The sequence below is a fragment of the Rutilus rutilus genome (genome assembly GCF_951802725.1).
Source record: "Rutilus rutilus genome assembly, chromosome: 19".
Classification (NCBI taxonomy): domain Eukaryota; kingdom Metazoa; phylum Chordata; class Actinopteri; order Cypriniformes; family Leuciscidae; genus Rutilus; species Rutilus rutilus.
Genome location: NC_140232.1, coordinates 10,451,155 through 10,477,618, shown reverse-complemented (window position 1 = coordinate 10,477,618; position 26,464 = coordinate 10,451,155). Strand labels below are relative to the sequence as shown.

General features: G+C 38.9%; 3 protein-coding genes across 5 annotated transcripts in view; 2 read left to right on the top strand and 1 right to left on the bottom strand.

Moving 5' to 3' along the window:
• Positions 1–690: 690 nt before the first annotated feature.
• Positions 691–26,464, top strand: part of LOC311277930 (actin filament-associated protein 1-like 2) — an 82,976-nt gene continuing 57,202 nt past the window's right edge. For 2 of the 3 annotated variants that reach the window (XM_084388416.1, XM_084388415.1), the window contains exon 1: positions 691–945. In XM_084388416.1, coding sequence (XP_084244542.1) covers positions 930–945 — 16 coding nt within the window. In that variant the 5' untranslated portion in view covers positions 691–929. The remainder of the gene's footprint in view (positions 946–26,464) is intronic. The other variant, XM_084388417.1, reaches the window with a different exon arrangement.
• Positions 14,600–17,246, top strand: LOC311277902 (uncharacterized protein). Its single transcript, XM_084388380.1, has 2 exons — positions 14,600–15,283; positions 16,207–17,246. The coding sequence occupies exons 1-2, from the start codon at positions 14,700–14,702 to the stop codon at positions 17,063–17,065; spliced, it is 1,443 nt and encodes a 480-aa protein (XP_084244506.1). The 5' UTR covers positions 14,600–14,699; the 3' UTR covers positions 17,066–17,246.
• LOC311279146 (uncharacterized protein) lies at positions 17,406–20,679 on the bottom strand. Its single transcript, XM_084390444.1, has 4 exons — positions 20,511–20,679; positions 18,986–19,180; positions 18,838–18,908; positions 17,406–18,721 (listed from the first exon to the last, which is right to left on the bottom strand). The coding sequence occupies exons 1-4, from the start codon at positions 20,514–20,516 to the stop codon at positions 17,659–17,661; spliced, it is 1,335 nt and encodes a 444-aa protein (XP_084246570.1). The 5' UTR covers positions 20,517–20,679; the 3' UTR covers positions 17,406–17,658.

Sequence of the window (26,464 nt, the reverse complement as noted above, 5' to 3'; positions counted from 1 at the left end):
TGAAATACTTTTTGCTAGGAATATTTTGCTGTAAGGCACTCATACTTCATCCTAAAGCACTTGATTCACTCATATACACTTAAAAGGTTGAATGTTTTCACAGTGCAAAAAGAAAATAAGCTCTTTTTAACCACATGTAGGCCTACATGCATCGGACAATTTTCATGTGAAAAATGTCCCAAATATTAACATAGCATTGATCTTTCTCTACTTCATGAATAGTGTTTTTCTTCTTTTCCTTTTTTTTATGTGAACGTGTGATGAATGAAAAAATAAAATGGATTTAGTAAAGTGAGTGTACATTGTTGTGATTTTATCAGTGGTATTGTTGTTTTATTATTTTGATTTGTAAGTGGCTCACTAATGATTTTAACATATCATTTGAATTAATATTCAGTTCAATAAAGCTTATGATTTTAACAACGTTTTGTGTCTGGTTTTTGGCAGTAATCTTAACATAGCTGTGGATTTATCCATGCTAAAGTGAAGAAACGTAAAGTTTTGGGAGCGAACCTAATGTTTCTCTTTAAAATAAATTAACATTTACTTCCTCGCATAGATAAATCATTTACTGTTCACTGGTAGCTAATCATATACAGGTTATTTTGTAATTTCCACTATTGTCCGCATTGAGAGCGTAGGTGGCGCTGTTGAGCTACTATACATTAGCGGATTTCAGACGCACAGCTGGAGGCGGAGAGTTCAGTGATAGAGATGTGGAGTGGATGTTGACAATGTAGCCGCTTGTTCCGACAGTTTTGCTGTTATCTTCGTTTGACTGCCGCCTCACCCGCAACTCTCCCTTGATTCACTTCGAAATTGCACTTAAATTCACTTTGACTTCGTTTACACTTCCAGAAACAGACTCAGCGATGAACTCTGGAAGCGACCGAGAACATTTCACTTGGACGCTTTGATCATTTCCAGCGATGGACAAGCAAAAAGGTATTTCACTGTTGTCACGTCAGTCTGTCTGTGGTGTGTATAAGAGTCCGAGTGCTGTAACTGTGAAAGCTTATGGGCCACATCAGATCCACCTATCATTCAGACATGTATTTTCCATATGAAACAACTTTTTTTGGTGTTACTGTAACTGGGGAGTCAGTTGGCGTGCAGTGGCATTGGCACTGCATTTGAGATATCGAGCAAGATCCTAAGTTGCTTAGGCTACTGTCCGTGGATATTAATACCACTAGTTTGTGATAATCACTAATTATGCTAGTAATCATATTGAATAGTTTTAATCTAAGACCTCTTATCAAGTCAGGTTAAGTCACCCTTATTTATATAGCTCTTTTTACAATACAGAAAAGAATGCAACAAAGTTTGTTTGGCTGTACAGCAGCTCTAGAAGAAAAGAGTGTCATTGTCCAACTTAAGTAGCCTAAGTTCGGTGTTGATTTATTTCCGTTGTAAAAGTCATTAGTTAGGCTATTAATTATCGATACAGCAGCTTGTCACACAAGTCAGCAGCAGAAGTCACAAGTCTGTGTCCAGTATCATTAACTTTTTGTTTAATGCTAAATCTTAATCTTAAGTGCCTAAATTTCTTGGTCAAATGAATCACTGGGATTCAAACCAACAACCTTTCCACTACCATCTGCAAAACTACACCACCAGTGCAAACATCATCCATTTCTGAACACATCTCAGCAGCTCTTTCAAATCTCAGAGAGGTGTTGAATTTTTAATTGTTGATTTCTCGTAATTGCAGTTAGTGTTGTTGTAGTCGTGCAGATTTGATCATTGTTCTGGAATGTCAGTAATAGTCCTACAGCTTCCCCCATCAGTCACGCCGCCATGAATGAAATCTCAGGAGAGGAGCGAGTTTCTTGGTTTGTTTAAGTAAAGGTCAGAGAGCTGTGCTAATTTCACCGGCGGCGGCGTAGTGTGAAGTCTGACAGGAGCAAATGAGCTTCTCCACCTCCTTCTGTGCTCCTTTCTGCTTCTGAAAAAGAAAAAAAAAAGTGCTGGGGGAAGAAACTGACATCAAAGATAATATTACTGTTCAGCTTCTATGCTATATTTTCCTGACATTTTCTATAGTGAAATTGTTTAGGCTGGAGTTGGAAGATATATAAAAAATTTGCTAAATATTGAAACATTTTCTGATCATTTTAATGTAAATATATTTGTTGTAGGCTATAAGAGCTTAAGACAGATTTAAATGTCAGTTACAAGACCAGTGTTGGATTGATCATTTTAAATAATTTCAGTGAATCAATTCAATCTTTTTCAGTTTATTTTATTTATATATTTTTTTAATGGTTGAAGGGGCATTCACACAGCCAGTAAATTGCAACGACGAACCTGAACCCAACTGTTGACTGTTGGATTGTAGCCATGTCTGATAACTTGACAAAGTTGAGAAAAGTTATATTTTATGCAAATGAGATGCGACTACAAATGGGAGTACAGACAGTGGAGGTCGATCTGTCACAAGGGTCCGAAATATGATAGCACAAGTAAATTCTTGCAGTTAATAATTTTCACATTTATGTAAGTCACAATGTAATGTATAAAGTTAAAATTGCAGGAAATAAAGTTACAATTACAAGTCACAACCTTTTTATTTTGTTTTGACTAGGAAATGATTACCTTACCAAAGGTTTGTGGTTGGTAAGATTCTTTAAAACGTTTTTGAAAGAAGTCTTGTGCTCTTAAATCTCTTATTAAGACTGCATTTATTTATTTATTTATTTAAATATTATAAAATATTAATATTGTGAATTGTTATTGCAATTTAAAATAACTGTTTAATATATTTTAAATTCCTGTAAGGAGAAATCTGAATTTTCTGCAGCCACGGTTTTAGCTGTTTTTAGAACAAATGCATAAATATATAATGATATATCTCATTAGCCTGTTCATGCAGTTTTTTTCCCCAACAAGCTTTTTTCCCTCTTCCCTGTTCTGTCACTATCGGTCAAAACAAGAATGTGACCTCCCACACACACACACACACACACACACAGGCGTAATTTGCCGTTGGGACATGTTCCCACTCACCACCACTTTTTGGCAAAATCGATTTTGTCCCTACCATTTTTTTTTTTTAATCCACTGAAAAAAATTGTGTGGAAGGATTACAACGCAAAGGAAAATCCCAATCTGACATGTTACACAAAATACATTTGGGATGACAAGACTGGCCTGATCTATAAAACACATATCAGGATTTATAAACAATAAACATAAAAAGTATACATACATATACATGTACATATAAGCAATCTGGTTAAAGTGATGAAGTACACAGAATGCTTTTCATTTACACATTTAGATCAAATATGTCACTCTCCTGAATAGAAATAAGCACACAAATGACATGAAATCATTAGATTACATGAAAATTATGTTTAGGTGAAATAAATGACAGTATATATACATATATAAATGGATGCTGTGCTTTTCTAATACTTTTCCCATGACATGCTACATTTTAAAGGTTTAATGACAGGGTAAGGATTGATTAGCTGTAAAAATGTAGTTCTATATTGCAGAAATCACAGTCTGAGCGCAAAGAAAATGTTTTACTTGAATAATGTTGCTGCGTACTTGACTTAGAAGATGGCTTTAGCAACATATGCATTTCCGGACTCGCTCAGTGGTTGGCTGGTTCAAATAACTGCAATGACTCTATATGCCTACTGTACAACCACTGCTGCACAGAGAGGCTGCTCACTGCAGAGACAATGGGCGGAGCTTGACGTCCAGCTCCCCCGCTCGGGACCTACGGTCCAACCACACCCTAAAGCCCAAAGTATAGTGCGTGTTCCACGCATGCAGCCAAATTTTTCAGCCTGGGTGCAAGAGGACTGAGGCGGAGCCGGTGTGATTGAGGACCAAGATGGAGCCTGACGTAGCCGAAGGGGTGGAGGAACGAAGCACAAGTTAAGGCACAGAAGTATGTGGCATAGGCAGAGTAGAGGTCTGCTACCCAACCCGAGCCCGACGGGTCGCGAAAAACTCACGGGTTCGAGTCGGGTTCAGGTTTGTAACTTAGAAAAACTATATCGGTTATGCATATATGTAGTTCGCGTGCCGTGTGCTTGGCTGCTTGCTGAGTTGTGATCATAATTATATGAGCACGCAAGAGAGAAAGTACGTGCGCAGTTTCAGCCGTCCTCCTCTGATTGCTGTGTTATGACTGAAATAGTGCACACAGGAGCACATGCGCAAAACTGTTTTGTAAAATTATATATGAATCATTTTTATTTTATCATATATAATTTTACAAAACTGTTTTGCGCATGTGCTCCTGCGCTCACTATTTCGGTCACAACACCGCAATCAGAGGAGGACGGCTGAAACTGCGCATGTACTTTCTCTCTCGCGTGCTAATATAATTACGATCACAACACAGCAAGCAGCCAAGCACACGGCATGTATAGCCTACAGTATAAAGATTTTCTAAGTTACAGTTCAGTCACAACACCACAATCAGAGGACGGCGCTGAAACCATCAACTCTTGATGCTGTTCTTCCTTCATAACTCGGGGGATATATTTGTGTAAATATTTGTGCAACTGCGTGAACTTTGTTTTGAAGTTTAATGTTTGAGTTCCAGGGGAATTAGTTACTGTTTCACCTGTTCAACCACATCAAAGTTTCGTAATTATTAAGTCTGTGCTTTTTCTCTTTTTCTCTTTTTTTTTTTTTTCTTGTGTGCTGACTGATGAGGGGGCCACTGTGCCTTGGTGAAATGGTGTTTGTACATGTAGCTTATGTTTTTAATTATAGTTGCAAGCAATAATAAAAACGGACCTCGGGTTCAGCTCTGGCTTAAAATATAACCGTAATGTTCGTGTCGGGTCGGGTTAAATGATTTCGGCTACAGGCCGGGTTCGGGCTTAAGTTTAAAGCCCGTGCAGACCTCTAAGGCAGAGTAACAACTGACCAAGGTGGACCTGGAGGGACGAGGGAGCCCGGTGGAGCCGTGAGGACGACGGCCCCAGGTGGAGCCAAGGGAGGGAGGAGCCAAGATGGAGTCGACTGGTCTACGATCCAAGGTGGAGTGATGGGCTCGGTGGCTGGAGGCGTAACCGGGGGATCCTCTTGCCAAGGCAGAGCTGGAGAGTGTCATAGGAAGAGTCAAGGTACTGAAGGGAACCAGCGGAGACAGGGCCGAGGAACTGGCTGTTATAGGTGAAGGGGGTGGGAGAGGGAGGCTGGGCAGGATCTTTGGAGACACAGGAGACTTGGAGCTGGGCGGGACCAGAGGAGACACAGGAGACTTGGAGCTGGGCGGAACCAGCAGACACAGGAGACTTGGTCAGGACATCTGGTCAGACTTTGCGTTGGGCTCGTGCTCCAGGGAGCTGGTCGGCTCAGTCACTCTTTCTGGCGCTGACCTCCATGTCTGCGGTGGGCTCTGGTATAGGCTCTGTGCAGGGTGTGGGAGGCAGCTGAATGAGCTCTGGGTCCAGAGTGGGGCTGGTGATGTCCTCCTTAGCGGGGCAGCTGGTGAACGGAGATCCGTTATTCACCACCACCTACTCCCCACACTCTGCCTCTGTGCGCTCGTTCGCAGCTAAAACAAATCTTTGGTTCAGTGTTCTATCACGTGTGGTGGTTGTAGTATACAAGACGAATAGGGATATCCAAAAGAAGTCTCTAATCACAAATCTAAGGAGACACAAAAAATATGGACCACCACACAAACTGAAACGACACAGAACAATGAACTGAGGAAACAAAGGGCTTAAATACAAGGGGCTGTGTCCGAAATCGCCTGCTATATCCTTAAAGGGAACCTATTATGCCAACTTTTACAAGATGTAATATAAGTCTCAGGTGTCCCCAGAATGTGTCTGTAAAGTTTCAGCTCAAAATACCACATAGATCATTTATAATATTAAAATTTAGTGGAAGGAAAAAGCACACTCACAGAAAGCTGGATGTCAGACAGCGCGTCCCGTGAGTATTAAACTATTGTGCTTAAACTCTCAAATACACACAAGGTTATGTACGAGTGCGAGTGCATTGTTTGAGCAGAAAAAAAACATAATTTACTACTTTATACAAGAGTACCACGACGCATGCATGTTTTGTTGACGCGAGAGCAGACGTTGTTGCGTGAACGCTCGTTGGAGACGTTGGCTCGTGAACACTTTATTCGTTACCACAAATAAAGTGGTAAACAATGTTTTTGTTTGCGCAAACAAAACACTTGTGTCGCTTCATAAAATTAAGGTTAAACCACTGGAGTCATATGGATTTCTTTAATGAGGCCTTTCTACCTTATTTTATTTACCTCAGAAAAGCCATTCAGTGACCATAAATGTGAAAAAATAACCCTGGAGAGGGGCAACAAACATAATTATAACTTGGACTGGACAGGGGTGGGAATTACAGTTACAAGTTACAATAGATCACCCTCAGTGTAATCTGTCAAAATGATTGTTGGCTTTAGATTTTTCTGTAACTGCTAAAAAATTATTCGGTCAACGTGACCTCTGGTTGTGACACCTTTTGATCCCACTGAGAACTAGCATACTACCATGGACATCTGCTTGAGATTTCATTCATTTTTCTTTTCAGACAGACTTTCTATTGTGTCAGACAAAAGAGTCAACTGTCAACAAGTGGTCAAATCAGTTGACCAGAGGTTATAAACCCTTTTGAAGCATTTTGGCCAGGAATGCAAAATGTCTGTCTGTGTCCTCAGCAACACAAACACACAAAGTGGGTGTTTGAAGCATTTCCGAAATGTTGATGACGCCCATGTGCCTCGGGGCATTAGTTTTGCTAATGAATCATATGCAGAGGGTGGTCTCACCCCCTCATAGAACGTGACTTAGAAGTGGTTGTGTATTTACATTAATATGAATGCAGCCACTGTTGCGTGAGAAGATATGATGAAGGACTTTTATTTCATATTGATTAACAAAAAAATCTGTAGAATACAAAACTTTTTGGTAATGTAAAGATGTATTTGGTCGAAAATTAATTTATACTGTAATATCAATATAAAGAGACTTACAAGCAAATGCTCAAAGTTTAACTTGCAGAATTAAACTATTTTTTTCTTTTTGGTTAGGTTATGGAGAGGGAAGGTTAAATATAGAGATAATGAAATAAAGAGTTTAAGTGTATAGTAATTGACCTTGTCAAACAGTTCATGTAGGTTTATATGAAATGGATATAAAAATGTTCAGCATCACCTTCTATAATGTAAAGTATCACTTTGACTTTTTAGTGTGCACAGACAGTAGATTACCACAGAAAATATTTTGGCCTTGTCCCAAGGTTTGTGAAAACTTGTTGGAATTTTTTTTTTTTAACAATTAAGCATTTACAAAGTCTAAGTTGCACTTGCTTCCACTACATTATTGTTATTTTAAATTATCTATACATTATAAATTATCATTCAATGTACAGCACAGATTAAGTTGCATTTCCTGGAACATTCCTCTAATGCCATTACTAAAAGATGACAAGTTATGTTTTGAACAAGGATTGGTTACTAATAAGATGGATCCATAAAAAAACATTCCATATCATTAGTGTAATTTATTGCTCAATTTTAGCATTTGAGATGCCAAGGCAGCAATGACTAATGTAAAGGTACAGTTAGACACATCATCAATCCAAGGGTTTTCCTCTTTAGGTGGGCCCAGTTAAAGCAAGGTACAGAAGTGTACTTTAAGGAAAATTAGGTTAGAAGAAAGGACTTTAGAAAGAAAGGTTTAGTAGAACCTCAAAGAGATAAAGGATGCGTGTTTGTGTGTGTTTGATTTCGACGGAAGCCAGTAGCTGGATTCTTTGACCTTTGAAACGTTGTTATGACAATGCTCAATATTTATCCTCCACACATTTTACAGTTCCTGCACAAAGTGAGAATGGGTGGGGCAACTTCTTAGCGAACAGTTGTTATTGGCTCAAGTCTACGAGAAACAGTGGAATATCAAAAGAATCAAATGTCATTTAAATGTGAAAATATCACATACATAATAGTCAGATTAAGGCTACACATTGCTTTCTAAAGTTGCCAATAGTATGGCAGTGAGACATGGGGGAGTTTGGAGAAGAAAAGAGGCTAGTGTGAAGACTGAGACCTTGAGAATGACAATCTGAAGGACAGAGGGCCTTCGCCACAGGCAGCTATTGACATCTGGCTGGAGCTCTGTTTGCATAATGACTTTACTGTTAGCACTCCATCGCCAGCTCTGTCACATCTGAAGGTCAGTGTGTTCAATAAATGAAAACAGAAGTCTGAAGAAAAACAGATTTCTGGTATTTTCTATATAATGTTTAACTGTGAGCTGTTCATCCACAATATATTTTATTTGCATTTATTTGTTGTTTGCATTCATTTGTGACTGCTAAATCGTCTCAGTTACAAGTGTAACCCCGTTCCCTGATGGTCGGAACGGAGGCGTTGTGTCAAATACTGACACTAGGGGTCACTCTTGGGAGCCCCAAACACCTCTGACGTATTCAGAACAGGCCAATGAAGTTGGAATGTGGAATTTGCATGTCTGGCCTCTACCCCGGACATAAAAGGAGGCCAGCGTGCTCCACACTTTCAGGTTTTTGCTGAGGAGCCGAGACGGCATCTCGACCACTTCAGTGGCAGTTCAGAGTTGTGGCAGGAAGGACGAGGGTTCCCCTCCATCAGGGAACGAGGGTTACACTAGTACCCTAGACGTTCCCTTTCTGTCGGTCACTTTCGACATTGTGTCGAAATACAGACACTAGGTGTCCCTACTGTATACTACACTCCCAAACAACAGAACTGTGTCATGAGACTTGGCGGTGCAGATGCAGGCAAGCCTCCGCTTGGGTAAATTACCTCAGGTCTCCCCATATCAGGAGGACCCCTTTACCTCTTGGAAGAGGTTACTCCAGCCTCTTCTGTTTGTTTTTTTACAAAATTGATTTTTTTTTTTTAATGGCTGAGTACACCTGGTTGTTAATTCTGGGAAGCATTCTCCTTCTCTCCTGCCTGAAGAAATGCAAGGTCCGACCAAGGGCTGAAAGTGCGACGACAGATCGGCGTGATGGCCACATGGCCGTGGCACCATGCCCATCTCAGGACTCAAGCCTGAAGCCAATATTGAAGCGGTCTCATATGCATCAACCTCAGCGGCGTGACCGCGACCGAGGATGCCAAATGTCCCAGGAGCCTCTGAAAATATTTCAGTGGTACCGCTGTCTTGTGCTTGAACAGTTTCAAGCAGTTCAGCACTGACTGGTCTTGTGAAAAATGTGCTGTCATGATGATCAAGTCCAACTCCACTCTGAGAAAAGAGATTTTCTGCATTGGGCGAAACTTGCTCATTACCCAAAGTCCCTGTTGGACTAGGTGTTCAAGGACCAAGTCCATGTGCGCACACAACAACTCTCGCGAGTGGGCTAGGATTAGCCAGTTGTCAAGGTAGTGGAGTATGTGAATGCCCACTTCCCTTAACGGGACAAGGGCAGCCTCTGCAACGTTCGTGAAGACGCGAGGAGACAGGAAAAACCTGAAAGGGAGGACCTTGTACTGATATGCTCGTCCTTCAAAAGTAAACCACGGAAAAGGCCTGTGCCGAGGAAGCACGGGTCCTTCAGGTCTGTGCCATGAATCAATCTTGATGTTGGACACATGATATCATGTTTTTCTGTGTAAGCATCTTTAACAGAAGCTTGTATAGGGCCCAATTCAGTACTCGCAGATAGGGCTGCATGATATTGGAAAAAAACTTATATTGCAATATTTTGTTTTTCTGCGATATATGTTGCAATGTAAAAACAATTTCACCAGATGATTTGAATGGCTCTATTTGAAAGGAATTTACATTCTAGAATAATTGGGGTGATTTTGTTGAGGAGTGAATCTGAACTTGGCGGTCACATGCTGTCTGCGTGGCTCTGTTTGTGCGCACAGAAAACAGTGCGTGAGTCCTCTTGCGCTTGATGCCTGACTTGACTTAAAAACACATGCAAATGATAAACTTTCACTCTATGATGGTTAAACTTTGCAAATAATCCGTGAATCACATGCGTTCTGAAACGGGCTGCAGCTGGCCCGCAAGTATCACGTATCAACTATGATCCCTATACTGTGCACATCGCGATATCGATGCAAAAACAGATCTAAAATTGGTCTCAACTCATCTCCTTTCTTGGGTACGATGAAGTAAGGGCTGTAAAACCCCTTCTTCATCTCAGCCGGAGGGACAGACTCTATCTCTTCTTTCGCTGGGAGAACTGCGATCTCTGCCCGAAGGACAGCAACTCTCTCTCCTCTCCTATAAAGAATGCCACTGTATATGGGCGGGCGCCTGAAGAACTGAGTTTCATAGCCAAACCAGATTGTTCTGAATACCTGATTTGAGTAACTTGTGGCGAGAAGCAGCAGAGGTTGCCAAGTCGTGAAGTTATGCATCCCTTAGTATTTGTGGCAAATGGCGTGTCAAAACACCTACCTTGCTCCCAGGGCCTGCTATTAAGGCTGTAGGTGACGTTCGAGGAGGGTGCGCCTCTTTGATGCTCATCACACTTACCTGTCTCTTTACGTAGAGTCGTAGACCCATTGCAACAGAACGCAGGGAGATGAAGTGTTTGCATCTACCCAGCTAACAAAAATAAGTTGTCAGAATGTTTTGCTAACATTCCCATTAGGGTAGGAAAGGGTTTTAAACATTGAAAACGTCCAGTTTTTTTTTTATGTATTAAGAAAAAACGTTACAGGAACATATTTATATGAAAAAGTAACATAAATAATAATAAATAACAATTATTTCAAGTAACAGGATTTTTAAGTACCAAAACTTGTTGACACATTTGTCCAGAGTGTTAACATTTTTCCAGAGTATAAAGTTTCTAAGTGAATTAAATATTTGAATTACAAAAATAACAGAAAAGACTTTACTTCAAGATTCACATTTTACTGTGTAGCACACAAAATTTTGTATGAGTCTCTGGGTAGTACACAGTCCAAACAATGGAATCATAAAGAGAAAAAATTACATTTTCTAAACCAAAAACACAACCCCACCACAAGGGGAAAAAAAACACAAACTCAAACATACAACTAGACAAGTCAAATCTAACAAGACATGTGGAAAACAACACAATAGAAACCCAGCTAACAGGGAACGTTCTCATAACTTTCACTAATGTTATGTAAATGTTAGTAAAAAACTTTCCTGAAAAAATGTTTCTGGAACGTTCTTATAATGTTTAGAGTTAAATACGTTACATTCTCATAACGTTGACTCACTGATGTTCTCATAATGTTAAGTGAAAACGTTCTTAGAACAAAGTTCATTGAACGACCTTGTGATGTTCTCATGTTGAGTGAAAACGTTCACAAAGTTTTTAGAACGTCCTTGTGATGTTATTTGTTCTTGACTGATGTTCTCATAATGTTGAGTGAAAACGTTCTTAGAACAACGTTCATTGAACGTCCTTGTGATGTTCTCACAATGTTGAGTGAAAACGTTCTTAGAACAACGTTCATGGAACGTGCTTGTGATGTTATTTGTTCTTGACTGATGTTCTCATAATGTTGAGTGAAAACGTTCTTAGAACAAAGTTTTTAGAACATCCTTGTGATGTTATTTGTTCTTGACTGATGTTCTCAAATCTCAATGTTGAGTGAAAACGTTCTTAGAACAACGATCATGGAACGTCCTTGTGATGTTCTCATAATGTTGAGTGAAAAACGTTCTTATAACAACGTTCATGGAACATGCTTGTGATGTTATTTGTACTTGACTGATGTTCTCATACTATTGAGAGTCCTTAGAACTATTGATACTATTGAGAAGGTTCTTAGAACAACATTCTCAGATACAAAAATATGTTCTTAGAATGTTTTTCTAACATTCCCATTAAGTTATGAAAACGTTATCTCTGAATGTTTTCTGAACGTTCCAAACATCCAGGGTTTTTTACGTATTAAAAAACGTTTTTTTTCTTTGTTTATGTGAACGTTAGAAGAACATTCCATTCTATAATTTTGGAAACGTTATGAAAGCGTTATTTCTGAATGTTTTCTTAACGTTCCAAACATCCAAACATTTTAAGTATTAAGAACGTTTTATCATTTTGGAAATGTTATGAAAACGTTATTTTTTTTTTATGGTTTCTAAACGTTCAAAACATCCAGTTTTTTAAAAATGTTTTAAGAACGTTTTGTCTAAACATTTATACATAACTTTTAAAGAACGTTAGTGAACGTTATGGGAACGCTCTCTTAAGGTTATAAAAAAAACTAACTTGCAGGGAACGTTCTGGAAAGCTCTCTTTAAAATATACTGTAAAATAAAACCTAAAAATAACCTGCAGGGAAAGATCTTGAAAGTTCTCTTTAGGTAATAAAAAAAGAACTTTCTTATTTGGTTCCCAAAACAATAACCAAATGGGAACCATATGGGAACATTAGGGGGAAAGTTCTGTGTTTGTTGGGTTCTTTGTTAGCTGGGATTGAACCTAATGCATTACACTAATCAATCAGGACTTTGAATTTCCATTCGGTAACAGCATTTCATCTGATTCTGAACCAAATTCTCTCATTGTCTTTCTATCACTCACAACTCTGCGCATGCGCTCCATTCCATGCCATCTTTACACCAAACATCCAGCGTCTCCAGGCAACCATTAACCATTAATCCAGCTAACAAAAATAAGTTGTCAGAACGTTTTTCTAACATTCCCATTAGGGAATGTTTTTTAAACATTGAAATGTCCAGTTTTTTTAATTGAGAACGTTCCCTGCAGGTTATTTTTAGGTTTTATTTTATAACCCAAGGAAAACCTTCCCAGAACGTTCCCTGCAGGTTATTTTTAGGTTTTATTTTATAACCCAAAGAAAACCTTCTCAGAACGCTCCCTGCAGGTTATTTTTAGGTTTTATTTTACAGTATATTTTAAAGAGAGCTTTCCAGAACGTTCCCTGCACGTTATCGTTTTTTTATAACCAAAAGAGAGCGTTCCCATAATGTTCACTAACGTTCTTTAAAAGTTATGTATAAATGTTTAGACAAAACGTTCTTATAACATTTGAAATAAACTGGATGTTTTGAACGTTTAAAAAACATTTAAAAAAATAATGTTTTCATAACATTTCCAAAATGAGAGAACTTTAATACTTAAAAAAAAAAACGATTGTTTGGAACGTTCAGAAAACATTCAGAAATAATGTTTTCATAACTTAATGGGAATGTTAGAAAAACATTCTAAGAACATATTTTTGTATCTGAGAATGTTGTTCTATGAACGTTTTCTCTCAATAGTATGAGAACATCAGTCATGTACAAATAACATCACAAGGACGTTCCATAAACGGTGTTATAAGAACGTTTTCACTCAACATTATGAGAACATCACAAGGACGTTCAATGAACGTTGTTCTAAGAACGTTTTCACTCAACATTATGAGAACATCACAAGCACGTTCCATGAACGTTGTTTTAAGAACGTTTTCACTCAACATTATGAGAACATAAGTCAAGAACAAATAACATCACAAGGACGTTCTAAAAACTTTGTTCTAAGAACGTTTTCACTCAACATTATGAGAACATCACAAGCACGTTCCATGAACGTTGTTTTAAGAACGTTTTCACTCAACATTATGAGAACATCACAAGCACGTTCCATGAACGTTGTTATAAGAACGTTTTCACTCAACATTATGAGAACATCACAAGCACGTTCCATGAACGTTGTTTTAAGAACGTTTTCACTCAACATTATGAGAACATCAGTCAAGAACAAATAACATCACAAGGACGTTCTAAAAACTTTGTTCTAAGAACGTTTTCACTCAACATTATCAGAACGTCAGTCAAGAGATAACATCACAAACACGTTCCATGAACATTGTTATAAGAACGTTTTCACTCAACATTATGAGAACATCAGTCAAGAACAAATAACATCACAAGGACGTTCTAAAAACTTTGTTCTAACGTTTTCACCCAACATTATCAGAACGTCAGTTAAGAACAAATAACATCAGAAACACGTTCCATGAACATTGTTATAAGAACGGTTTCACTCAACATTATGAGAACATCACAAGGACGTTCAATGAACGTTGTTATAAGAATGTTTTCACTCAACATTATGAGAACATCACAAGGACGTTCAATGAACGTTGTTATAAGAACGTTTTCACTCAACATTATGAGAACATCACAAGGACGTTCAATGAACGTTGTTATAAGAACGCTTTTCTCTCAACGGTACGACAATGTATTTTAGCTCTATAAACATTATAAGAACGTTCCAGACACATTATTTCAGGAACGTTTTTTACTAACATTTACATAACTTTTACATAACGTTAGTGAAAGTTATGGGAACGTTCCCTGTTAGCTGGGTACTGTGGTTCTGGTGCGAATATTGGATTCCTGGTCATCATGAAAACGAGGGTTGTGTGTGTATGTGTGACTCAAACATGAATTGGGGCTCAGGTCAGGAAGCAGACAGACTGGCTAAACCGACCGTCTTGCTAGCTCTCTCATGTCACTGAGGTGATAAATCCCCCACAGATAAATCCCATCACATAGAGCCTCTTTCACCTAGATACAATCATATATAGAACAGGCTCTATGCAGCGGGGATTGTGACGTGTTTCCGACTACACTCTCTACTAGGCTAACAGTTTCCGGTTCCGTATTTACGTCTGACGGTTAGCGCGATACTTACCAGCGACAAACATTTCTGGTTGTTCTTATCTAGTTTTTGGCAGCTTAACCATGGAGAAAAAGGTTTTCCGATACCAAAAGCTAATGCGACCTAGATCGGAACATTGTTGTGTGCCGTTGTGCGTTGTGTCGGCAAGATACAACTCGACTGTGAGTTTCCATTCATTTCCAGTGGAAGAGGATCTCAGAAAAAAGTGGATCGCGCAGATCAGGAGAGATGACTTCCTAGTCAACAAAAACACAAAGGTGTGTAGCGTTCATTTCAGACATGATGACTTTATGGAAGGGGCTCGTCTGAAACGTCTGAAAAAAGGTGTTTTCCCTACACTGTTTGAGTGGAACCGTCAGGAGCAGCCGCCGAGGTTGAGTGTTTGGGAACGTCGAGAGAGACCGCTGACCCCTGATCCTGACTCGGACGTAGACCAAGAAGATATGGACTTTGATGTGGAGAGGACTGGACATGATTATTGTTCAGTTCCCGAAGCTGCAGCTGTGGACATGGTTCTACATGAAAACGAGGAGTTAAAAAGGGAGATAGAAGATGTACGGAAGCAGTTGGAGCAAACAAAGATCACACACCGCTTTGGTCTCAGGAGATTTGCTGGGTCCGATGAGGACATACGCTTTTATACAAGGTAAGATTATATTGCCTGTGGTAAGCATTTGTAATAGCGTTGCCACTGTCCTGAAAACACTAGTCCACGTTTCTGATAAATATGATTGGAGTTATATACGCTAGTTACACGTAGCCTAGGCAGCCTAAAAGTAGGCTACACTGACCAAAATAATAACAACAACGTAGACTAACATAATTATAAGTATGAACACCAGCTGGTTAAACGATTAATCGTGATTAATCACATCAAAAAAAGTTTGTGTGTACATACACATGCATGTATATATTTAAGAAATAATTAATTAAATATAGCCTACTGTGTGTATATATGAAGAGTTCAGATGCAAAAGTCTCTAAGTGCCATCTGAAATTTTCTTCTCGAATGATCATTTTTTACAAAGCTCGTATATTTAAGTTCAATAATTTCACTTAAATGGCAATGCAAATTACCTATTAATTGTCATTTAAGTGAAATTACTTAACTTAAATATGCAAGCTTTATAAAAAAATTATCATTCTAGAAGTAAATTTCAGATGGCACTTATAGGCTTTTGCATCTGAACTCTTCATATATATATATATATATATATATAATTTGAATTATATATAAATATTTAATATATAAATAACATTTTTTTCTTAAAAATATACATACGTGTGTGTGTGTTTTTATATATACTAAATAATTATACACAGTACACACACATATATTATGTGTACAGTGTACACAAACATTTATTTTGGATGCGATTAATCGTTTCACAGCCCTAAACAGCAACCAGAGTTAGTTTAATCATACATACCAAATTCCATAATTGTCATGACTCAATATTGCAAGATTGTAGTTCAGCATTCCTATTTTCTAAAGTTTAAACTTACTACAAAGCTATGTATAAGTATTTTATGCCATGTGAGAACCAATGCACGTTTCTTTCTTGACAGATTTGCAACATACAACCACCTGATGGCCTTCTGGGAACTGATTGAACCGGCAACTCACAGGATGATTCGTGTCACCAATTCCAAAGTCTTCAAGGAGCCTGGAAACACTCGGGCACTTCCTGCAATAGATGAGTTCTTCCTGTTCTTGATGCATCTTGCTTTGGGCCTCAAGCAAAGGGACCTTGGTCATCGGTTTCAAGTACATCAGACCACTGTAAGCCGCATCATAACAACCTGGGCCAACTTCCTGTATTTTGTCCTGGGGTCAGTGTGCATTTGGATGCCAAAAGAGAAAGTACGAGCCCATCTGCCAGAAGAATTCCATCAATTTCGAGACACACAGGTTATCCTGGATTGTACAGAGATCCGCTGCCAAACACCTTCCTCTTTGCTACTACAAAGTGAGGTCTTTTCAAATTACAAGTCTCACTGCACCTTCAAAGCCTTAGTAGGAATGGCACCTCATGGTGCAATAACATTTGTTTCTGCACTGTATGCAGGGTCTATTAGTGACCGGGAGCTGTTCAAACAGTCAGGGATCATTAACCTTCTTACCCCTGACATGGCCATCATGGTGGATAAGGGCTTCTTAATTGATAGCCTAGTGCCATGTAAAATCCACCGGCCTGTTTTCCTGACCAATGGAAAACAAATGTCAGCTGATGAAGTGACACACACTCAGTCTGTGGCTAGGCTCAGGGTACATGTTGAACGTCTTATCCGTCGTGTTAAAGAGCATAAGTTGTTTGACACCGTCATCCCCTTGTCCATTTCTGGTAGCATAAACCAACTGTTCACAGTGGCATGTTTGCTTGTGAACTACCAATGTGGACCACTTGTCAAGGCATGGAGCCATTGAGTCTAAAAACTCTCATCCTTGGTGATATGCTAAGGTTTGTATAAATATTGTACATATACTTTTGTAAATACTATGGATTTCACACTGTTCTGTATTCATACCTCTGATCAACAGACAAAACTAAGACAGTGTTTCCTTATACATATTTTATTATAATTTCATAATACAGAACACAAAAATAACCATAAGAATCGAGAGATGTATGTATATACATGTGTAATGTAATATAATAGATATATTGATATATTAGATATATATTGTATAAAAATAATAATATATATATATATATAATGCTGTACAAAGATAATGTATATATACTGTAATATAATAGATAGGTATATTATATTGTGTATAGTGTATAAATATAGTGTGTGTATGTATGTAAATATTGTTTAGTGTAAATAACTATGAATAATACAATAAATATAATGCTGTATAAAGATGTATATATACATGTGTATTGTAATATAATAAATATAGATTGTTATATGTATTGTATAAATATATGTACATGAGTGTATATATGTAAATCATTTTAATAAGAATAATACAATAAATATAGAATACCATAAATATAATACTGTACAATAATTTCAGAGTAATTGAATGGACCACCAGTGGTATGTGGCCACACTCACACTTAACACAGTCATTAAATGAAGCAACATCTGAAATCTGAAATGACTTAAACACGCAAACACTTCAGTAGGTAGTGGTAAAAAAAAAAAAAGATCTCCTCGGTCTCTAATGGTACGCATTACATCTACATTTTTGTGTATGCGTTCAACAAGCATGTCCTCCTGCGCACATACCACGAAATCGCACCACTCCAAACCTGTTAGGAGGATCTGACCTTGTACTTGGCAATAGTACTTGTGCTGCCTCCTAAGCTGCAGAGAGTCACCAGACATTTTCAGGTAGGGACAGTCAACGTAACTCTTGATGTTGGGGCACTTAATTTCCAGCAGGCCGAATGGTGGGTTTTCAGAAGGATCAAACACGACTCCATCGGGGGAGCACCCCAGCCATGGAGCATCAGGGTGTATAATGAACCCGCAGGGTGAATAGTTGACATTTTTTAAACTGCAGTACTCTGTCACGGCAACTGGCTCCATATCGATTCCTCTCCTCATGTCCTTCGTCATGACAGTCCCCCTCAGAATTCTGTGTGCCAGATTTTCAGCTGATGTATGACAGCGAACATGGCATGCCTCGTGAAAGCGTGTAGATGTAACTCGCATCTTTCTCAGTCGATGCCATTCCTGGCATGAGCTCTGCTCCCGTGTTGCAACTTCAATCCTGTGGGCCATGTGGAATGACACCTGTAGCGATTTTATATATACATGTTCCTCCTCTGATAACACATGGGCGCATGTGGTTGGCTCAAGCCTATAGCCTTGGATGGGAAGGGAAGGTTGGGCAGGGGCATCTGGGATGTTGATGATTTCCCGCATTTCTGGTGGTTTTTGCTGAAATGACAGCACACTCCCGGCCTGGACAGCCCCAAAAGCTGACTGAACTAATGGGACTTCCGCTGACATGCCCATGGTGGTCACCAGAGGTGCAAGCAAAGGGAGAAAGTCCCTATATACTTCTGCCACTCTCAATGTGGCAAGATCTGGCATTTCCCCATCCAGTGCTTTGTAGAGAGAACTTCTGAAAATGTTGAAGTGAAAAGATGTAAAAAAAATAAATAAAAAACCTGCAGCATATTAACTGCATACATATTAACCACATCAACACATCTTAAACTAAAGGTAATATAGTCTCACCTCACACAAACAGAGGTAGAATTTTGGGGTTTGCGGACCTCCATGTCTCCCACCGGACCTGGCCTAACACCCTGACAGCAATGACACATTTTGACATGGCATCACAATAGTTACATGGTACAATTCACATGACAGACAGATGACTTACCAAGGTCCTTGGCTTATGCCAGGTCTGCTCAGTTTCTGTGCAACTGTGCACTGGGGGTACAGCAGGGAGGCCTAATTGTGAAAAGTGTGCTGTTTGATATAGTAGTGCAACCAAATGGTTGCATAAGGCACACCCCGCCACACAGGAGCAGTGGGTGCTCACCAAAATGACAGGTTTCAAGTCTTTTAACACCATCTAGGGAGAAATAGAAGCTTAGATGAGAAATACCTCTTAAGAGATAAACTGTTAACAAGAAAAATATAACTAATAAAAGCATACGGTTGTATTGACTTGGTAAAGTTGTTTTTATATTCGCACATTCACGCTTAAAATGTTTTCCCCGCTTGGCAATTTTTTACTTTTTAGGAAAACTTGACTATGTGACATGGCGCTGTCCATGTATGTGGTACTGAAGGTGCTACCTGTAATGATCCTCCGAATGTACAAAATACATTGATCTCTATATGCGCAGGCGGCTGAGAGACGGATCCGAAGGGACCAATCAGTAAATCAAAAATACACACTATAGTGTCACTAAATTCAGTTCACACATCACTACTGTCCTGATGATTATACTACACTTATTTTGGGCAAAAAAAAAAAAAAGCATTATTTTTATGATTTGTTATTATGAAAAATATTCAAAAACTTCACTGTAATTATCTGTATTGTTGCCAAATTCAGATCACACATTGTAATGCAATTATACAATTGTATTGCATTTATCCAAAACAAAGTCTTGTTATATAACCAGCAGGACAGCAGTGATGTGTCATGTGTGATCTGAATTTGGCAACAATACAGAATTACAGTGAAGTTTTTGAATATTGTGTAGTAACACTTTTCGGGGTTTGCACTTTGCAGACGGTCCCTTCTCAGCAGCTTGCGCATAGAGATCAATGTATTTTTTCCACTGCGAAGGAAAGCTCGTTTTTAGGAAAATTAGGCTCTGCACTTTCGCTTTGCACTTTCGGTTGTCTGCAGGTGTTATATGTATAGTTATGTGTTAGGTGTTATTTGTGTAGTAACAACTTTTAGTTCACGAGTTACTGAACGCGAAAGTCCGCGAATATGCGACTGTACGAATATAAAACCAACTTTACCTATGCTGTATTGTAGCTAGATGAGAGCTACATAGGCCTACTCATTCACATCCATAAACAGTAGACTGAGCCATGTACATTTAGATAATGTTACTTATCAGCTGGGCAACTTATCAGCCTAACCATTACCCTAACATTGACCCTAATCACCCTACTTTCAATTCGTGTGGCTTTTCATTTTTCCTCATGGATCTATGACAGACTGCCCTCACGCTGACCTCTCCTGTCACCTTGTTTTTCATTGACACTGTTACGGAAAAAGATGAACCTACATTTCGATTACACGTTCTTACACTGTGCTAGTTTGTCTGTTTTAATATAGTAGAGTAGTGTGAAACAAAATAGCTAACGTTAACAAGTTCAGTCACGTCAGTTTCTTGATTACAATATAACTGTTAGCATGATAACGTTAGCTTACTTACCCTCATAGTTGTCGATATAGCTGCCGATATACATTTTAAATCCCTTTTCCCGCTTGCTGTTGGGAGCAGCACATGATGTTGTTACGAGTCGATCTATGTCATTTACCGTGAGACGAGGTAAATCCTGAAGACAGCGACTATAAAAGAGAGCCATATCTGTCCGTGTATAAACAGGAAGTTGAACAGGAAGTTGATAGCCTAGTACACGTGAACCCGGAACTGTTACGTGCATAGAGCCTACTGTGTCTGTTCCCCGAATTAGGAAATACAAAAAACTAAACCCATTTAAGGGTAAAAATTTACTTGATGTTCAACAAATAAAAAACAGACATAATACGGATGAACAAATGATAAAGCTCGGGTTGCTGAATATTCAGTCCCTTTCTTCAAAAGCACTTATTGTTAATGATATGATTACAGATTAAAACCTACACTCACCTAAAGGATTATTAGGAACACCTGTTCAATTTCTCATTAATGCAATTATCTAATCAACCAATCACATGGCAGTTGCTTCAATGCATTTAGGGGTGTGATCCTGGTCAAGACAATCTCCTGAACTCCAAACTGAATGTCGGAATGGGAAAGAAAGGTGATTTAAGCAATTTTGAGCGTTGCATGGTTGTTGGTGCCAGACGGGCCGGTCTGAGTATTTCACAATCTGCTCAGTTACTGGGATTTTCACGCACAACCATTTCTAGGGTTTACAAAGAATGGTGTGAAAAGGGAAAAACATCCAGTATGCGGCAGTCCTGTGGGCGAAAATGCCTTGTTGATGCTAGAGATGAGAGGAGAATGGGCCGACTGATTCAAGCTGATAGAAGAGCAACTTTGACTGAAATAACCACTCATTACAACCGAGGTATGCAGCAAAGCATTTGTGAAGCCACAACACGCACAACCTTGAGGCGGATGGGCTACAACAGCGGAAGACCCCACCGGGTACCACTCATCTCCACTACAAATAGGAAAAAGAGGCTACAATTTGCACAAGCTCATCAAAATTGGACAGTTGAAGACTGGAAAAATGTTGCCTGGTCTGATGAGTCTCGATTTCTGTTGAGACATTCAGATGGTAGAGTCAGAATTTGGCGTAAACAGAATGAGAACATGGATCCATCATGCCTTGTTACCACTGTGCAGGCTGGTGGTGGTGGTGTAATGGTGTGGGGGATGTTTTCTTTAGGCCCCTTAGTGGCAATTGGGCATCGTTTAAATGCCATGGCCTACCTGAGCATTGTTTCTGACCATGTCCATCCCTTTATGACCACCATGTACCCATCCTCTGATGGCTACTTCCAGCAGGATAATGCACCATGTCACAAAGCTCGAATCATTTCGAATTGGTTTCTTGAACATGACAATGAGTTCACTGTACTAAAATGGCCCCCACAGTCACCAGATCTCAACCCAATAGAGCATCTTTGGGATGTGGTGGAACGGGAGCTTCGTGCCCTGGATGTGCATCCCACAAATCTCCATCAACTGCAAGATGCTATCCTATCAATATGGGCCAACATTTCTAAAGAATGCTTTCAGCACCTTGTTGAATCAATGCCACGTAGAATTAAGGCAGTTCTGAAGGCGAAAGGGGGTCAAACACAGTATTAGTATGGTGTTCCTAATAATCCTTTAGGTGAGTGTAGATGTGCTGTGTTTGACAGAAACCTGGCTAAAACCAGACGATTACATTACTTTAAATGAGTCCACCTCCCAAAATTACTGTTATAAACATGAGGGGGAGGTGTTGCTGTAATTTATAGTAATATCTTCAGAATTACTGAGAAGTCTTGTTTTAAATAAAATTCTTCTGAAGTGTTGCTTAATGTAACACTATCTAGTTTAAATGATAAATCACGTTTGAGATTTGTGCTGGCTACTGTATACAGACCCACTAGGGCACCATACAGATTTTATCAAAGAATTAGCTGATTTTCTATCGGTTAGTACTAACTGCAGATAAAGTCCTAATTGTTGGTGATTTTAATATACATGTAGATAACGAAAAAGATGCATTGGGATTGGCATTTAAAGACATTCTGAACTCTATTGGAGTTAGACAACACGTGTCAGGACCTACTCATTGTCGTAATCATACTCTAGATCTAATATTATCACACGGAATAGATGTTGATGCCGTTGAAATTCTACAGCAGAGCGATGACATCTCAGATCATTATCTAGTCTTGTGTTTACTTCATTTAGCCAATGCTGCAAAGTCGACTCTGTGTTACAAATATGTTAGACCTATCACTTCTGCCACTAAAGACTGCTTAATTAATAATATTCCTGATCAGTTTCATCTCCTCAGTATCCCAGATAGCTTAGAAGAACTCGATATTGCGACAGAAACGTTTGACTCTCTCTTTTCCAGTACCTTAGACACAGTTGCTCCTTTGCGATTAAAGAAGATTAAAGAAAATAGTCCAACGCCGTGGTACAATGAGCAGACTCAGGCCTTTAAGAGAGCAGCCAGAAAAATGGAGCGCAACTGGAAGAAAACAAAACTAGAGTTTTTTCGCATTTCATGGAAAGATAGCACAATTGCATACAGAGAGGCCTTAAAAGCTGCTAGATCTGCTTATTTTTCAACCCTTAAGAAGAAAATAAATAAAAAAAACTAGGTCAAGTCAAGTCAAGTCATCTTCATTTATATAGCGCTTTTAACAATGTAGATTGTCTCAAAGCAGCTTTACAGAGATAAATGTATAATTTAACGTAAGATTGTTTTGGCTTTATAGCGGTTCTTTAATAAAGTTATTTTCCAGCTAAAGTTAGTTTTGATTGATTCGCTTCCGTCGCAACGATCATTTGTTTTTAAATTAGGGCCGCCAAGACGACACCATTCTCTCTACACAGACTTTAGCGAACCTGTGAGAAACGCTGATGGCGTTCACATGCGCATTAAGAACGGGTTCTATAATTATGTGCGTTTGAATATATGTGTGCAGGTTTGGAATTCCCTACAAACCAAGCCTAAACAAATTACTGGTGTTTCCTTATAGTTTTGATTCAGAATTTTATTTTATTTTATCATTCCGGGGTAGATACGCAAATTGAGTTTTCCCGACGACGCGTTATCTGTAGAGTGGGAAAGGGATCCTCCATAGGGAGAGACTAGTTGGCCCTTCAGCACTGCATTGACATCGGGTCCAGGCGAAGGTCCTTCATCAGATCTGGAAACGGCCTGGATCCGGCAGGCTGCGGGAAAACATTGGGATAAACAAAGACACTAAAATTAGCGTAGATGCCATTCTTCTCATGATGTAACAAGTACATCAGGATTTATGGGAAGTGTTCCCGGTTCCAGCTGACCTAATCTATGCAGCCTAATATTGAATTATAGAAGTCTATAATGTATTATGTGAACGCTATGTCAAAGAGATGTGTCTTTAATCTAGATTTGAACTGACAGAGTGTGTCTGCTTCCCGGACAATGGTAGGAAGGCTGTTCCAAAGTTTTGGTGCTAAATAGGAAAAGGATCTACCGCCAGCAGTCGATTTAGATATTCTAGGTATTATCAACTGGCCGGAATTTTGAGATCGCAATAGACGTGAAGGAGTATAATGCGTTAAGAGCTCGCTCAAGTACCGCGGAGCTAAACCATTTAGTGCTTTGTAAGTAATCAGCAATATTTTAAAATTGATGCGATGTTTAATAGGGAGCCAGTGCAGTTTTGACAGAACCGGGCTAATATGGTCATACTTCCTGGTTCTGGTAAGAACTCGAGCTGCTGCGTTTTGGACCAGCTGCAGTTTGTTTATTAAGCGTGCAGGGCAACCACCCAGTAGAGCATTGCAATAATCTAGCCTTGAGGTCATGAACGCATGGACTAATTGTTCCGCATTTGTCAATGAGAGCATATGACGTAATTTAGATATATTTTTAAGATGGAAAAATGCGGTTTTACAGATACTAGACACGTGACTTTCAAATGAAAGATTGGTATCAAAGAGCACACCCAGGTTCCTAACCGACGACGAAGACTTAACAGAGCAGCCATCAAGTGTTAGACAGTATTCTAGGTTATTACGTGAGGAAGTTTTTTGTCCAATAATTAGAATCTCTGTTTTTTCAGAATTTAGAAGTAGGAAATTACGAGTCATCCAGTTTTTTATATCAGCTATGCATTCTGTTAATTTAGTGAATTGGTAAGTTTCGTTAGGTTTTGAAGAAATATAGAGCTGAGTATCGTCGGCATAACAGTGGAAGCTAATTCCATGTTTCCTAATGATATCTCCTAATGGCAGCATGTACAGAGTGAACAGCAGCGGTCCTAGTACTGAGCCCTGTGGTACGCCATACTGAACTTGTGATTGATAAGACATCTCTTCATTTACTGCTACAAACTGATAACGGTCAGATAAGTATGATTTAAACCATGCTAGTGCAATTCCACTAATGCCAACATAGTTTTCTAGTCTATTTAAAAGAATGTCGTGGTCAATGGTGTCAAACGCAGCACTAAGATCGAGTAACACTAATAGAGAGACACAACCACGATCGGATGATAAGAGCAAATCATTTGTTACTCTAATGAGAGCTGTCTCAGTACTATGGTATGGTCTAAATCCGGACTGAAAATCCTCGCAGATATCATTTCTTTCTAGAAAGGAACATAGTTGTGAAGATACTGCCTTTTCTAGTATCTTTGACAGAAAGGGTAGATTCGAGATCGGCCTGTAATTGACTAATTCTGAAGGATCAAGTTGCATTTTTTTAACAAGCGGTTTAATCATAGCCAGCTTAAAGTTTTTTGGTACGTATCCTAGAGACAAAGAGGAATTAATGATATTAAGAAGAGGATCTATGACCTCTGGAAGCATCTCTTTCAGTAGCTTAGTCGGTATAGGGTCTAACATACATGTTGTAGATTTAGATGATTTAACGAGTTTAGTAAATTCTTCCTCTCCTATAGCAATGAATGAATCAAATTTTTCCTCAGGGAGACTACAATGCACTGCCTGATGCGATACTGTAGTAGACGGTTGCATAGTTATAATTTTATCCCTGATATTATCAATCTTATAAGTGAAGAAGTTCATAAAGTCATTACTGCTGTGCTGCTTGGAACCTTCTGTGTTTGAAGCTTTCTTTTTCGTTAGTTTAGCCACTGTTTCAAATAAATACCTAGGATTATGTTTATTTTCTTCTAATAGGTTTGAAAAATAAGCAGATCTAGCAGCTTTTAAAGCCTCTCTGTAAGCAATCGAGCTCTCTTTCCATGAAATGCGAAATACCTCTAATTTTGTTTTCTTCCAGTTGCGCTCCATTTTTCTGGCTGCTCTCTTAAGGGCCCGAGTGTGCTCGTTGTACCACGGCGTTGGATTATTTTCTTTAATCTTCTTTAAGCGCAAAGGAGCAACTGTGTCTAAAGTGCTGGAAAAGAGAGAGTTAAAAGTTTCTGTTGCAATATCAAGTTTTTCTAAGCTATCCGGGATGCTAAAATGATGAAACTGATCAGGAAGATTATTAATAAAGCAATCTTTAGTAGCAGAAGTGATAGGTCTAACATATTTGTAACACGGAGTCAGCTTTGCAGCCTTGGCTAAATGTAATTTACACGAGACTAGATAATGATCTGAGATGTCATCGCTCTGCTGCAGAATTTCAACGGCATCAACATCTATTCCATGTGATATTATTAGATCTAGAGTATGATTACGACGATGAGTAGGTCCTGACACGTGTTGTCTAACTCCAATTGAGTTTACAATGTCTTTAAATGCCAATCCCAATGCATCTTTTTCATTATCGATGTGTATATTAAAATCACCAACAATTAGTACTTTATCTGCAGCCAATACTAACTCTGATAGAAAGTCCGCAAATTCTTTGATAAAGTCTGTATGGTGCCCTGGTGGCCTGTATACAGTAGCCAGCACAAATCTCAAACGTGATTTATCATTTTTACTATATATTTTTACATTAAGCACTAACACTTCAAAAGAAT